The 14,764-nt window shown below is 50.5% G+C and overlaps 1 protein-coding gene and 1 non-coding gene across 4 annotated transcripts in view; one reads left to right on the top strand and one right to left on the bottom strand.

Moving 5' to 3' along the window:
• Positions 1-232: 232 nt before the first annotated feature.
• Positions 233-14,764, top strand: part of VPS26C (VPS26 endosomal protein sorting factor C) — a 22,928-nt gene continuing 8,396 nt past the window's right edge. The window contains exons 1-8 of one of the 3 annotated variants that reach the window (XM_078870169.1): positions 234-381; positions 3,449-3,528; positions 3,817-3,960; positions 5,142-5,294; positions 7,742-7,822; positions 8,264-8,338; positions 9,167-9,317; positions 9,481-9,633. In XM_078870169.1, the coding sequence (XP_078726295.1) occupies positions 3,472-3,528; positions 3,817-3,960; positions 5,142-5,294; positions 7,742-7,822; positions 8,264-8,338; positions 9,167-9,317; positions 9,481-9,633 (814 nt within the window). In that variant the 5' untranslated portion in view covers positions 234-381; positions 3,449-3,471. Of the gene's footprint in view, positions 382-3,448; positions 3,529-3,813; positions 3,961-5,141; positions 5,295-7,741; positions 7,823-8,263; positions 8,339-9,166; positions 9,318-9,480; positions 9,634-14,764 lie in introns of all 3 variants that reach the window. The other 2 variants (XM_078870168.1, XM_078870170.1) reach the window with 2 other exon arrangements.
• Positions 6,784-6,865, bottom strand: TRNAS-GCU (transfer RNA serine (anticodon GCU)). Its single transcript has one exon. It is a non-coding gene; the product is annotated as a tRNA-Ser (tRNA).

The following is a 14,764-nucleotide window of genomic DNA, read 5'->3' as shown; positions in this document are numbered from 1 at the left end:
AATGGTTTTCCATGCGAGTGGTGTTTCTGTACGCACCCCGGGGATTCACCGTATTCACCACAATAGAGCGAACAATGGAGCGGTGAGACGCACGGCGTCACACTCGTGGCAGCTGTCAATGAAGCAACACGAATCAGGTTAGGCACACAACTATTGTATGAGATAAGGCGCCCAACAAGGTTATACAAGTTTGGCCGTTCACGCGCGAATATTTGTTTAAAAAATCTAAATGCGTCTCATAGTCCAGAGATTACGGTGGAGGGCGCGTGAATGGAGTTTCCGAACGCGCACCCGGGCTCCGTCACGTGGTCGAGGCGCCGCTTCCCTCTCCTCTCGAGCGACCCAAAGAGAGAGACGGGGAGAGAGAGAGAGAGAAACAGGGTGAGTGTGGGTGAGTGGGTGAGTGAGTGAGGGTGAGTGTGGGTGAGAGAGAGAGACAGGGTGAGTGTGGGTGGGTGAGTGAGGGTGAGAGACAGGGTGAGTGTGGGTGAGTGGGTGAGTGAGTGAGGGTGAGTTTGGGTGAGAGAGAGACATGGTGAGTGTGGGTGAGGGTGAGTGGTGAGTGTGGGTGAGTGAGAGGGTGAGTGGGTGAGCGGGTTAGTGAGAGGGTGAGTGAGAGGGTGAGAGGGTGAGTGAGAGGGTGAGTGAGTGGGTGAGTGAGAGGGTGAGTGGGTGAGTGAGAGGGTGAGTGGGTGAGTGAGGGTGAGTGAGAAGGTGAGTGAGAGGGTGGGTGAGAGGGTGAGTGTGAGTGAGAGGGTGAGTGAGTGGGTGAGTGTGAGTCAGGGTGAGTGACAGGGTGAGTGGGAAGGTGAGTGACAGGGTGAGTGAGTGAGAGGGTGAGTGGGTGAGTGAGAGGGTGAGTGTGAGTCAGGGTGAGTGTGAGTCAGGGTGAGTGACAGGGTGAGTGAGTGAGGGTGAGTGTGGGTGAGAGAGAGAGACAGGGTGAGTGTGGGTGAGTGGGTGAGTGAGTGAGGGTGAGTGTGGGTGAGAGAGAGAGACAGGGTGAGTGTGGGTGGGTGAGTGAGGGTGAGAGACAGGGTGAGTGTGGGTGAGTGGGTGAGTGAGTGAGGGTGAGTTTGGGTGAGAGAGAGACATGGTGAGTGTGGGTGAGGGTGAGGGTGAGTGGTGAGTGTGGGTGAGTGAGAGGGTGAGTGGGTGAGCGGGTTAGTGAGAGGGTGAGTGAGAGGGTGAGTGAGAGGGTGAGAGGGTGAGTGAGAGGGTGAGTGAGAGGGTGAGTGGGTGAGTGAGAGGGTGAGTGGGTGAGTGAGGGTGAGTGAGAAGGTGAGTGAGAGGGTGGGTGAGAGGGTGAGTGTGAGTGAGAGGGTGAGTGAGTGGGTGAGTGTGAGTCAGGGTGAGTGACAGGGTGAGTGGGAAGGTGAGTGACAGGGTGAGTGAGTGAGAGGGTGAGTGGGTGAGTGAGAGGGTGAGTGGGTGAGTGAGAGGGTGAGTGTGAGTCAGGGTGAGTGTGAGTCAGGGTGAGTGACAGGGTGAGTGAGTGAGGGTGAGTGTGAGTGGGTGAGTGAGGGTGAGTGAGAGGGTGAGTGTGAGTCAGGGTGAGTGACAGGGTGAGTGAGTGAGGGTGAGTGTGAGTGAGTGAGAGGGTGAGAGAGGGTGAGTGAGAGGGTGAGGGTGAGTGAGAGTGTGAGTGACAGGGTGAGTGTGAGTGAGTTGGTGAGTGACAGGGTGAGTGAGTGAGAGGGTGAGTGGGTGAGGGTGAGTGTGAGTGAGTGAGAGGGCGAGTGGGTGTGATGAGTGAGGGTGATGAGTGAGGGTGTTTGAGGGTGGGTGAGTGAGGGGGTGAGGGTGAGTGAGGATGAGTGAGAGGGTGAGTGAGTGAGAGAGAGGGTAAGTGACAGGGTGAGTGAGAGTGAGGGTGAGAGTGAGAGGGTGTGTGATAGGGTGAGTGAGAAGGTGAGTGGGTGAGGGTGAGTGACAGGGTGAGTGGGTGAGTGGGTGAGTGAGAGGGGGTGAGGGTGAGGGTGAGTGAGTGAGAGGGTGAGGGTGAGTGGGAGGGTTAGAGGGTAAGTGAGGGTGAGGGGGGTGAGTGAGGTTGAGAGAGGGGGGTGAGTGAGAGGGGGTGAGGGTGAGTGAGGTTGAGTGAGAAAGGGGGTGAGAGAGGGTGATTGAGGGTGAGAGAGGGTGAGTGAGAGGGTGAGTGAGGGTGAGGGGGTGAGGATGTGAGGCTGAGGGCAGGGGTGTGAAAGGCGGAGAGCGTGAGAGGGACTGTGCTTGAATGACAGCGAAAGGGTGACGGCGTGAGTTAGAGAGGGTGAGGTGGGGTGAGTGAGCGTGGGTGAGGGACTGAGGGTGGGTGAGTGAGGGTGAGGTGGGGTGAGTGCTGCTGTGAGTGAGGGTGAGTGACCGGGTGAGTGACCGGGTGAGTGACCGGGTGAGTGACAGGGTGAGGGTGAGTGAGAGGGTGAGTGAGAGAGGGTGAGTGACAGGGTGAGTGAGAGGGTGAGGGACTGAGGGTGGGTGAGTGAGGGGGTGAGGTGGGTGAGTGCTGCTGTGAGTGAGTGTGAGGGTGAGTGACCGGGTGAGTGACAGGGTGAGGGTGAGTGAGAGAGGGTGAGTGACAGGGTGAGTGAGAGGGTGAGGGACTGAGGGTGGGTGGGTGAGGGGGTGAGGTGGGTGAGTGAGAGGGTGAGTGACCGGGTGAGTGACCGGGTGAGTGACCGGGTGAGTGACCGGGTGAGGGTGAGTGAGAGGGTGAGAGAGGGTGAGTGACAGGGTGAATGAGAGGGTGAGGTGGGTGAGTGAGGGGGTGAGGTGCTGTGAGTGCTGCTGTGAGTGAGGGTGAGGAGGGGACACGTCTTCTGTTCGTCCAGGAGAGATGCGCTGGCTCGCAGAGACTCCTGCGTTGGGTTTTTATGTTGAGATATTTTCAGGCAATTGCCGTATTGACGAGTTATGTTTATCATACACGCGCGTGAGGGGGGCAACGCTTTGAGAAGGCGATTAGTCCACTTGCCGTACCGCCATCTCATGGCGAGCCAGGGTATGGAACCTCGACGCCTATTGGAAGGGATATTCACAGAATTTGTGCCATCCACCAACCCTCGCCTCCACAGTGCTCGATTACAGGCGTGTGCCACCACCGCCCGTGTCACCCATTAACCCACCCACCCAGCCACCAACCCACCCAGCCACCAATTTCCTCAAGGATTGAGGCATTGGTGCCCATCTTGTTAAAAGTGATGATCCAGTGGTCGAAATTCCACATTCCACAAGCCTATGCATTTTATAGCCACTGCTGACTTCACCCCACATAAAGTGATATTTTTTATCGACCCCGGAGAGATGATGGTCGTAGCTTTGAAATGAGGTGGAATTAGGTTTTCCCTGAAGTACATCCCTCCCTAAATGTCAAGGCACTATGTTTCTTGTGGAATTGATTTCCATCAGACAGGTTTACAGTGTATTTGTGGATTGCCCATGTGTTTCTCAGAGCTGTGGAGCTGAGTGTGGGCGATGGCGGTGGCCGTGGACATCAAACTGAAGCGTGCAAACAAGGTCTACTACGATGGGGTGAGGCGCTCTCACTTCTTCACCTCTTCACATCGTCATCTCATTTCATCGTAAACATCATCATGGTTGCCATCTGATCATCTTTTTATAATCGGCAATGATATATTCACTGCTGGATGAAGACCTCTGAAAGCTGTCCTTCACGATCCCGTGGTGTAGTAATCCACGCAGCACCTGCACGCGAACTCATTCCATCGCTCCATCTCCACGGTAGACGTCCTCTAAGAGCCGCGTCACAGCAGTGTGATAGCTAGTCAAACGGAGAGTGTGCGCGTGCACGCGGAGCAGGAGATGGTGTCGGGGCTCGTGGTAATCCAGGGCAGAGACACCGTCCAGCACCAGGGCATCTCCCTCGCGCTCGAGGGCACGGTCACGCTGCAGCTCAGCTCCAAGAGCGTGGGCGTCTTCGAGGCGTTCTACAACTCCGCCAAGGTGCACGTTGCCACCACCGCTGTCACCGGTGCCACCACTACCGTCACCACTATCACCACGACCACTACCGCCACCTCTGCTGCCAACTTCGACGCCGCCACCACCACCACTGCCACCACCACCAGCGCCAACGACAACGCCACCACCAACATCGCCACCACCAGGGCCACCACCGCTGTCGCTGCCTCCGCCACCACTACCACCGCCGCGCTCCCAACCCACGGCTCTGCCTTCAAATCCATTATTCATCATCATCATCATCGTCCTCACTGTCGTCACCATCATCGTCATCATTGTCAAGTCATCATCATCATCATCATCGGCCATGGTCAATCCACTATGAGGTGAAGGCCTCCCAAGCTGCCACCATCTCTCACGATCCCGCAGTGTCACAAAAGACAACGCCTTCACAGACTGTAGGGGCAAGTGCTGTTAGCGAGCACCTATGAAGGCCGGCACGGTACACGAGGAGGTGGGTGGCTGAGTTGACCTAGGGGAGGCCCAGGACTGGTTCAGATAATTGTCACTGGTTATGGCCGTGAGCAGGAATTAAACTCGGGTCGCTGGGTTCATAGCGCAGCACGCTCACCACTACACCACCGCTCCCTCTCAAGATTCCGCGATGCAATAATCCATCCGGCACCCGCACACCGACTAATTCCATCTCTCGCTCCACCTCCACGGTCAGCCTCGTTCCCTCGCTTGGCTGCCACGGGTTCCAGCAGCGGCCCATCTAACACGCTGCTGCCTTCCTAGGGGCACTGTGGTGGCGAGATGTTATCTCCCTCGCCTGGTATGCAGGAGGTCCTGGGTTCGATCCCGACCCTACACCTGCATATTTGGAGCTTGCATGTGCTCCCCATGGTTGCGTCGATTTTTGTCCGGGTCCTTTGGTTATTCCCTCCACATTTAGAATCAACATCACGTGTTTAGAGTATTTGGCTGCTATAAATTTGCGCGTGATAAGCCACTTCATTGAGCTTTCATTTGTGGCCAGGTCACTTCTGAATAAGAATCATATAGCTCAGTGGGCCTTGCCTGGTAAAGTTTAAAGTTTAGTTTAGAGTTGATAGCGTCACATCACAGCGCTCCGCTCAAACCGGTCAGGCTGCGCCGTCGCACGTCCGACACCGCCCCCGCGTCTGTTCACGGGATTCGTTGCCGTCGATGTTTCTTCACAGCCCGTGCAGCTCGTCAGCAGTTCCATGGAGGTAGTGAAGCCAGGGAAACTGCCATCGGGGCGCACGGAGATCCCCTTCCAGTTCCCTCTGAAAGCCAGCGGCAGCAGCAAGGTCCTGTTCGAGACCTACCACGGAGTCTACGTCAACATCCAGGTACGCAGCGCTCGTACGTGTGTAATGGGTTCCGGAGACACTTGTAGAGGTAACTTCTTTATTACAATCCAACACTCCAACAGTCCTGATACTCTGTTACAGCCTAGGTACACAGCCTAGGTACACAGCCTAGATACACTACTCTGGCTACGCTCTGGAACTCGCCCTCACAAGGACGTAGAGCCGGGAGTTCCAGAGTCCCACCACTGGCCCTCACATCGTCCCAGGGTCCTGAGATGGCTGGTCTTGGGTCTTGGGTCTTGAGCTACAACTGGCCTCGATCGTCCAGGGAGCTGCCCTTTTATGCCTCGTCCCCAACGAGGGGTGGGGTTGTGTGTGCCCCCAGATATCCCATAGAGCACACACAGCCCCCCCCGTTGGTGGCGCCAAGGGGCTTAAGCGTCTGGGTTGCCTGGGAACCTAGCGCCTGGCGCCAAGGGGCTTAAGCGTCTGGGTTGCCTGGGAACCTAGCGCCTGGCGCCAAGGGGCTTAAGCGTCTGGGTTGCCTAGGGTCCCAGAGCCCCCAGCAGCCCCTCCCCTCTTATGTCACTACACGTGCACGCACACCCGCTGTAGGGGTTTGCTGCTTGCGTGCGTCCGTACGTCCGTGATGCCGGGCCCACACCTGAGCGATCGCTCACACAGCTCGGTTGCATTGCAACAGAACATGCTTGTTTGGTGACGTGTCTGCAACTGGTTGCTTTGGAGATGAGATGGACTTCGACTTCCAAGCGTCGATCCAGCCGGCGATTTGTCGTTGACATATTTAATCACAGGACACGTTCGCGAGTTACGATCGGTCGTTACGATCCCGATGACGTGGGTGGAGGGTGGAGCTAACCCAGGGGTCAGCAACCAAAATAACAAGAAGAGCCATTTTTTGTGAATTCGGTAAAAAAAACCTCAACATTTCAAGGGCCGCAATGCATGTGAATACAAGATGGTCCTTAATAAATATTGTCACGAAACAATCCTAAATGAGCTTCAGGTTGCCTACCATTGCCCATGGTAAACTGATCTCCGAAGGTCAACCAAAATAACAAGCAGAGCCTTTATTTCTAATTTGGTAATAAAACAAGTATAACCCGTAAAAACAAAGTTTTTCACTATAAATCCTTTATATGCGTGGCGGCTAGAGTCCTCTCGTCCTCTGGCTTGAGATGGCTGCCACCTATGGGTCAGATGATTGCATGGCAGCATTAAGCAATTGGTAATTAAATATAATATTTTTTCCTAAAAAGTGTAAAATTTTGGAAACATTTTTTCACGAAAATAAATTGTCACGCACAATGAGTCTGTGCAAAATGTCAGCTCGATTGGATCACGGGAAGTGGGTTAAAAAACGACCGAAAGATTTGCACGGTCGTAAGCGCGCAAGCAAGCAAGCAAGTGAACTTAATATAAAGGATTTAAAAACGACCGAAAGATTTGCATGGTCGTAAGCGCGCAAGCAAGTGAACTTAATATAAAGGATTAAAAAAAAAAATCGCGACGAAGGTGGGATTCGAACCCACGCGTGCAGAGCACAATGGATTAGCAGTCCATCGCCTTAACCACTCGGCCACCTCGTCTCACACACTCACACACGCAAGCACATACAACCAGAACCAGGATGAAGACTTGCACGCACATACATACAAACAGACCCCCCCCCCACACACAGTCATACCATTATTTTTTCCTAAAAAGTGTAAAATTTTGGAATAAAATTTTCACGAACATTCATTGTCACGCACAACGAGTGTGTGTGGAAAATGTCAGCTCGATTGGATCACGGGAAGTGGGTTAAAAAACGACCGAAAGGTTTGCACGGTCCTAAGCAAGCAAGTGAACTTAATATAAAGGATTTAAAAACCTCAATATTTCAAGAGCAGCACTGCAGTCCTTAAAGAACCGCATGCAGCTCCGGAGCCACAGGTTGCCAACCCCCCCTGGACTAACCGGACAAGGGACGTGGGCCAGGCACATCTTTGTTGTGCAACTGCTCGGCTCGGACACGGACAAAGCCGTCGCGGGCAATGGTTACGTAATGCCACTGACCGCTCGGGAACACGGCACACCCGTTTCCGGCGGTGTGCGTGTCTCTGTGCCTTTCTCTGCGTGTGTCTATGCGTATCTATGGGGAGCGGTAGTGCAGCGGTTAGCGCATTACGCGACAAACCTGGCCACCCGAGTTCTATTTCCGCTCACAGCCAACATCAGTGACAATTATCTGAACCGGTCATGGGCCTTCCCTGAGTCGACTCAGCCTAAAATGATTACCTGGTGTGGTGTGTAAACCTTTCCATTAGGGAGACATTGGCGGTACAGCTTTGTGTTGGCTACCCACCCCGGGTGTATTGTTCCAGTATTCATAGGTGCTCGCTAACAGCAATTTCCCCAGCAGTCTGTTAATGCGATATGGGGGATCTTTGTCTCTGTGCTTGTCTTTGTGCATCTCTCTGCAGTACACTTTGCGCTGTGAGATGAAGCGATCGCTGCTCAACAAGGACGTTCACAAAACCTGCGAGTTCATCGTTCACACTCCGGTCAGAAGCGATTGGATATTTATTTATGCTTATCTTACTCTGGAAAGCCTCACTGAGTCTTAAGACTCTTTTTTAGGACCGTCCTACCAATTTTTCGCAGGAGCGCCTGATGCTGCTGCGTCTTATCCCAAACGAGTCATTTGCAGGTATATTTTCAGCATTGGGATGTTTGGCCAATACCAGGTACATTGCAGGATTTTTTTAGCTGGATGTATGTTGAACTTCTTTCGCCCTGTACATCGCCAGCAGTGCTAATCGGCGGCAGCTATGGGATGAATCTGTGGAACGTGGAGGAAACCCATGCAGAGCAGGGGGAGAGAACATGCTCCACATAGAACCGTGCCCGAGTTGGGAATTTAACCCAGGCACTTGTTGCTTTGAGGCACAGGCGTTCCTACTGCTGTATGCTTCCGGCCCTTGTATTTCTGTTGTGCATCGTAGGCTCAGCCGGAGCCCACGCTGGACACGATCGTCAAGTTCGCCATCACCCCCGCATCCCTGCAGAAGCTCAAAGTGGTGAGAGCGACGCTCTAATGGCGGCGATGAAGTTCCTCCTCCATCTTGATTTGAAGCTTTCGTGACTGCGGGAATTCATATTCTCTGGCTCTTTCGGTAAAGTCACGTAGGTAGAAAAAATAATAAAAGAAAGCACGATGTTTCGGTCGCAACACACGCGTCCGTCTTCAGGTGAGAAGAAATGATCTGCTGTTGTGGCTTTATAAAGCTTGATATAAAGCCACAACAGCAGATATTTTTTTTTCACCTGAAGACGGACGCTTGTGTTGCGATCGAAACGTCGCGTTTTCTTTCATTATTTTTTCTATCTACGTGACTTTACCGAAAGAACCAGATAGTGTGGATTCCTCCTCCATCTTGCAGCTCCATTTAACCACCCACCCACCCTCCTCACACTCCATCGAGAGCAACCTGCGGCTCCGGAGCCACCTGTGGCTTATTAAGGACCACCGTCTCGTATTGACATGCATTGGCGGCTCTTGAAATATTGGATTTTTTTACCGAATTCGAAAAAAATGGTTCCTATTGTTATTTTGGTTGCCGACCCCTGATCTAGAGTCACCCTCATGACTGCAGTTGATTGCATGACGGACGCTTTCCAGCGCTCCTCGTGAAGAGTCCAGTCCCACTGCTCACGCTGTCCCACCACCTCCATTTAGACTGCTGGGTGGGTGGACAGAGGCGTGCGAATTTCAGAAACTCACCTGGAGACAAAATCGAACCGTTGGAGTGCAGCGCGCTGCTAACCGTTTCACCGCATCAGCGGCATCTGTACCGCAGCGTAAAGTTGTTATCGTCCCCAATGAGGTGCAACATATCGCCTCGCAGAAGAGTTCCCTGCCCAACTTCCTGATCAAGGGCTGCCTGAACACCACCAACTGCGAGGTGACGCGGCCGCTGTGTGGGGAACTGCTGGTGGAGCACTGCGACCTCCCCCTCAAGAGCATCGATGTGCAGCTGGTGCGCGTGGAGACCTGCGGTGAGGCTGCCCGTTCTGACGGCCGCGCGTCTCCCGCGATCACACCTCACCCTGTCTTGTGTTTTTTGCGTCGCGTGCCGCGCGACGTGCGAGCGCGTGAGGGAGTTGAGAGAGGGGCGTGCTGTTGCGTCGTGCTGTCGCGGCGCCCCCGCTCCCCCCACAGGCTGTGCCGAGGGCTACGCGCGCGACGCCACCGAGATCCAGAACCTGCAGATCGCCGAGGGAGACGTGTGCCGGGGAGTCGCCATCCCCATCCACATGGTCTTCCCACGCCTCTTCACCTGCCCCACGCTGCAGACCACCAACTTTAAAATCGGTGAGAGCTACTACGACTACTACTATTATCACTACTACACCACTTCTTTACCCAGGAAAGCCTCAACGAGTCTCAAGACTCTCAGGAGGTTCCTGACAAGTTTTTCTCAGTAGGGGCCGTTGTTGCTGTAATTCTGATGTAATTTTTCAGCTTTGGGATGTTTGACCAATACCAGTTACATCGTAGGCTTTTTATTTTAGTTGTATATACGTTGAATTTTTTTCGCACCGTAAATAGCCAACCATGTTAATCAGAGGTAGCTACGGTGGAATTAATCTGTGGAAGCCGGAGGAAACCCGTGCAGAACAGGGGGAGAGAATATACAAACTCCACGCAGAGAGACAACCCACCCCAATCAAACCCAGGAACTTGTTACTGCGAAGCAAGCATGTCACCACCAGGCCGCCTCCTGCGCTGGTCAGCGACCCAACTCCCATGTGCCTTGTCCACTGTGGTGGAATGTCATGAGTGGTTGGTTATTTCAGCCACGGTGACACAATGCCTCAAATCTGGCGCATGCAGTCCTCCTCTCCGTTGGACGTCCTCCTGTATGCAGTGTGGCCACCTAGTGGTGGACGCCGTGACTGCTACGGCAGAAAGACGGTTAATTTGAGTCCACACTATCACATACAGTCATACCTCGGTATACGACCGCTTTGGAATACGTCGAATTTGGTATACGTCGTGTTTTGAGGAGAGAAAAAATGTCTTGGGATACGACGTCTTGCTTGGGATACGACGCGCTTGCTAGAACTTGTATGGGTCGGGATGAGTCACCGCATACCCGCGTATACCCCGTTCACGACTGAAACAAAGCGCCGCTCCTCAGTCTGCCTGTAGATCTCGTTCAGTGCACAACCCTTGCTATAACTCTCTGTGAATTTTCACGTGTTTTTTGTTATTTGAACGTACATTTTTTGCGAATTCATTCAACTCCTCTCGGCAAGGTAAAGTGATGTTAAATTTTATTTTTATTTCAATTTATTTTTATTTATGGATTTATTGTAATTAATGTATGCATTTTAGTAATAAGTAGTGTCTAAATTATTTTATACAACCCCATTAATGTATAATATGCCATATAAAATATCATTTCTTATACTCTGGAACGGATTATTTCCTTTCCCTTTATTTCTTATGGGAAAAAATTAGTTTGGTATACGTCATTTTCGGTATAAGTCCTACCTTCTGGAACGAATTAACGACGTATACCAAGGTACCACTGTACCGACTATAATCACCCAGGAATGTCTGTCCTTAATCCTCGTGACGTCATTCCACATCGACCAGCCCCCCTCATTAATATTCATGAGTAGGTGACATCCTCCAAATGGACACCCCCACCATTATTATCTACTATAATGAGCCAAGAATGTCTGTGTGCAGTGATGTCACTCCACGTCGACCAGCCCCCCTCATTAATAATCATGAACAGTTTCGATTTAAAGCTTTCGTGACTGCAGGGATTCATCTTCTTGGTTCTTTCGGTAAAGTCACGTAGAATTGAAATAATAAAATAAAATATTATTTCAATTCCACGTGACTTTACCGAAAGAATCAAGAAGATGAATCATGAACAGGTTACGTCCTACACATGGACCTCCCCCTCATTAATAATCATGAGTAGGTGACGTTACTCCACATGGAGCACCCTCCCCCCTCATTAATATTCATGAATATCACGTCGCGGTCTGCTTTTCGCTTGCAAGTTTCAGATTTACTGCAATACACCCGTCCTTGGACGGGCAAAAGGCGAGTAAACTAAATAGTTTTTATTTTACCAGGTAAGGACCACTGAGCTATATACAGCTCTTTTTCAGAAACGACCTGGCCACAAATGATAGCTCAACGAAATGGCCTATAATGTACTCTTTGGTTCTTTTAGTAAAGTCACGTAGGTAGAAAAACAAAATTAAAAATAATGTATCACGTCGTTTCGATCACAACACAAGCGGTTGCCCTCAGGCGGGATAAATAATTAAATAATCCTGCAGTGGAACTGCTGAACCAGGAAGAACACAGCGAGAGAGCTGTTACAACAAGACATTATATATGTTGGCCAAGGGCAAGCAGGCGGGGTCCGAGCTGGAAAGGAATTCCATCCCCGCACACAAGCATGTCAGTTGTGTTAATGGGGGAGATTAGGGAGAGAGATTAGCGAGAGAGATTAACATGAAATTAGCTTCCGTCGCCGCATAAGAGTATCGTCCCCGCATATGCGCACAGCAGCAGTGTTAATGGGAGATTAGCACTATGTTGATGGGAGAGATTAGGCAGGGAGATTAGCAAGTTAATGTCATGTCTATGTGTAACACAAGCTGCGGCGCTGCCAACTGCGCTGTGAGAGACAAGCGCGAGAGAACCACCGCAACGGTGGTCACGCCAGTGAGACACAAACCACATCACACAGCCAGAACCATCGATACATCGAGGCTAAGGGAACAGAGGTGACCATGTTGGTGAGACCCCAGCCCGTTAATGCAGAGGCACCTAACAGGGCAATGCAACTCAGAGGGTTGGAGATAACAGCAAAACGGCAGGAAGGATGGAAGCACCACAGCAAGTTACGACTTGGCTTGTTTAATAACGTCCTTCCAATGATTGCTCAGCTTATACCATCTTCTCGGTTAAAGGTTTGCAGAGTACATTGGTCTCGGAAAAAACAATATCGTGCGAGCCTATTGCGTTATAACAATGATCAGCCACGGCAGAGGTATTGGTTCTGCCGTGTTTCAAATCTGCCTTGTGTTCGTGAACACGGTCCGAGACATGTCGTTTCGTTTCCCCAATGTTTGTAGACACCAGGGTATTGTATGTCAGGAATGACATCCTTCACAGATGGGATCAAATCACGGATTTTGTGTACTGTATTGAATCGGACCTGGATCTTATGTTTGTTTAAGATTTTAGAAATCCCTTTGGTAACACCTGCTATGTATGGCAAGGTGATGGTTTTGATTGGGTCCTCAGATGGTTGTTGGGGTTGCAGCTTTGCGGATTGTGCAGTCTGAGTATCCATTCATCTTGAAGGCTTGCTGTACATGTTCCAGTTCACTGGCTAGGTGGCGCGGGAATTCTTCTGGGCCGGATGGTGGTGGGAATCGGGCTTTAGATAAGAATCCGTGTGGGTGGCTTTTCTGTAGACGGAATGTCCCAACGAGCCATCAGGCCTCTTCTCGAGCAAAACATCCAGGAATGGTAGCTTGCCATCATGTTCCACTTTCATGGTGAATTTGATGGATGGGTGTATGGAATTGATGTGGTTGAAAAATTGGTTCAGTGCTGGCTGGCCATGTGGCCAGATGACGAAAGTGTCATCTACATATCTCTTCCACAGGGAAGGACGTAGGGTGGATGTCAGGATGGCATCTGTTTCAAATTTCTCCATGAAAACATTCGCTACCACTGGTGATTAGGGAGAACCCATACGGGTACCTTCATTTTGTTTGTGGAATGTAACATTCCAGATTAAGCAAGTATAGGTATGGCCAAAGTTGGTACATCAGGATTCAGTCCCTGTTGAACCAAGTCTTCTATGATTGCTATGATGTCAGGTACAGGTACCTTGGTGAACAGAGAGACTACATCGAAACTGACAAGCAAATCATCTGTCGACAGTGAAATGTGTTACACATAGACATGACATTAACTTGCTAATCTCCCTAATCTCTCTGCCTAATCTCTCCCATCAACATAGTGCTAATCTCCCATTAACACTGCTGCTATGCGCATATGCGGGGACGATACTCTTATGCGGCGACGGAAGCTAATTTCATGTTAATCTCTCGCTAATCTCTCTCTACCTAATCTCCCCCATTAACACAACTTACGTGCTTGCGGGCGGGGATGGAATTCCTTTTCAGATCGCACCCGGCTGCTTGCCCTTGGTCAACATATATAACCTCTTGTTGTAACAGCTCTCTCGCTGTGTTCTTCCTGGTTCAGCAGTTCCACTGCTGGATTATTATAAAAAAAATTCCGCCCGAGGACGACCGCTTGTGTTGCGATCGAAATGTCGTGATATATATATATATATTTTCATTTTTCTACCAAAGAGTATAGATTCCTGCAGACACAAAAGCTTCAAATCAAGATTGGCCTATAATGTGTAAATTTATAGCAGCCAAATACGTAATGTTGATTCTAAATGTGGAGGGAAAAACCGGAGGACCTGGAGAAAAATCAACACGACCAAGGGGAGAACATGCAAACTCCAAATATACAGGCGTCAAGGTGAGGATCTAACCCATGACCTCCTGTATACCAGGCGAGGTAGTTAACATCTCGCCACCGTGGCACACCATGTTCCACCACCGCCACACTGCAGGTCACCATGCTTCTCTTACTGCTTATTCCCTCGCACTGCTCCATGTTGGAATTCCCTATCGTCTCTCTTTCCCAAGGTCTTATAATAACCTTGCTCAATTTAATATACACATCAACTGTTATATCTTGATTTAAAGCTTTTATGACTGCAGGAATTCATATTCTTTGGGTCTTTCGGTAAAGCCACGTACAGTAAAACCATGGATTGCGAGCATAATTCGTTACGGAAACGTGTTCATAATCCAAAGCACTCGTATATCAAAGCGAATTTCCCCATAAGAAATAATGGAAACCCAGATGATTCGTTCCACAACCCAAAAATACTGTATTCATATAAAATGATTAATACAAAATACCTTTTTTTATTTTTATTATTTAAATTTAATATAAAGTAATCAAATGTATTAATTACATTTAATCGTGGCTGGTGTGAGGGAGATGAGAGAGGAGAGGATGGTTATTGTGTAGGAGGACTTTCACTTGCAGTACAGTTACTAAAGAACAGTCACTACACTTGGACACAAAATAAAAAAATGCTTTACGCACACACACGTGGTCACAACACTATAGTAAACAGTATACGCTCGCACGAATGTTGACTATACGAGTGAGGCACGCCGACTGAGACCAAGCATGGGAGACGATTACCCACAATCCCGCAGCGAGGGAAAGAGAAGAACCATCAGCTCAGTGGTGATCACGTGACACTCGGCAGACAAAGCATATACTGTACGTACTACAGTACTCGTATTGCAAGACCTCGCTCGTTTATCGAATTAATATGTAAGTACAAATTTTGCTCGTC

This window comes from Lampetra fluviatilis, chromosome 29 (genome assembly GCF_964198595.1).
Source record: "Lampetra fluviatilis chromosome 29, kcLamFluv1.1, whole genome shotgun sequence".
Lineage (NCBI taxonomy): Eukaryota > Metazoa > Chordata > Hyperoartia > Petromyzontiformes > Petromyzontidae > Lampetra > Lampetra fluviatilis.
This window is presented reverse-complemented; position numbering and strand designations above follow the sequence as displayed.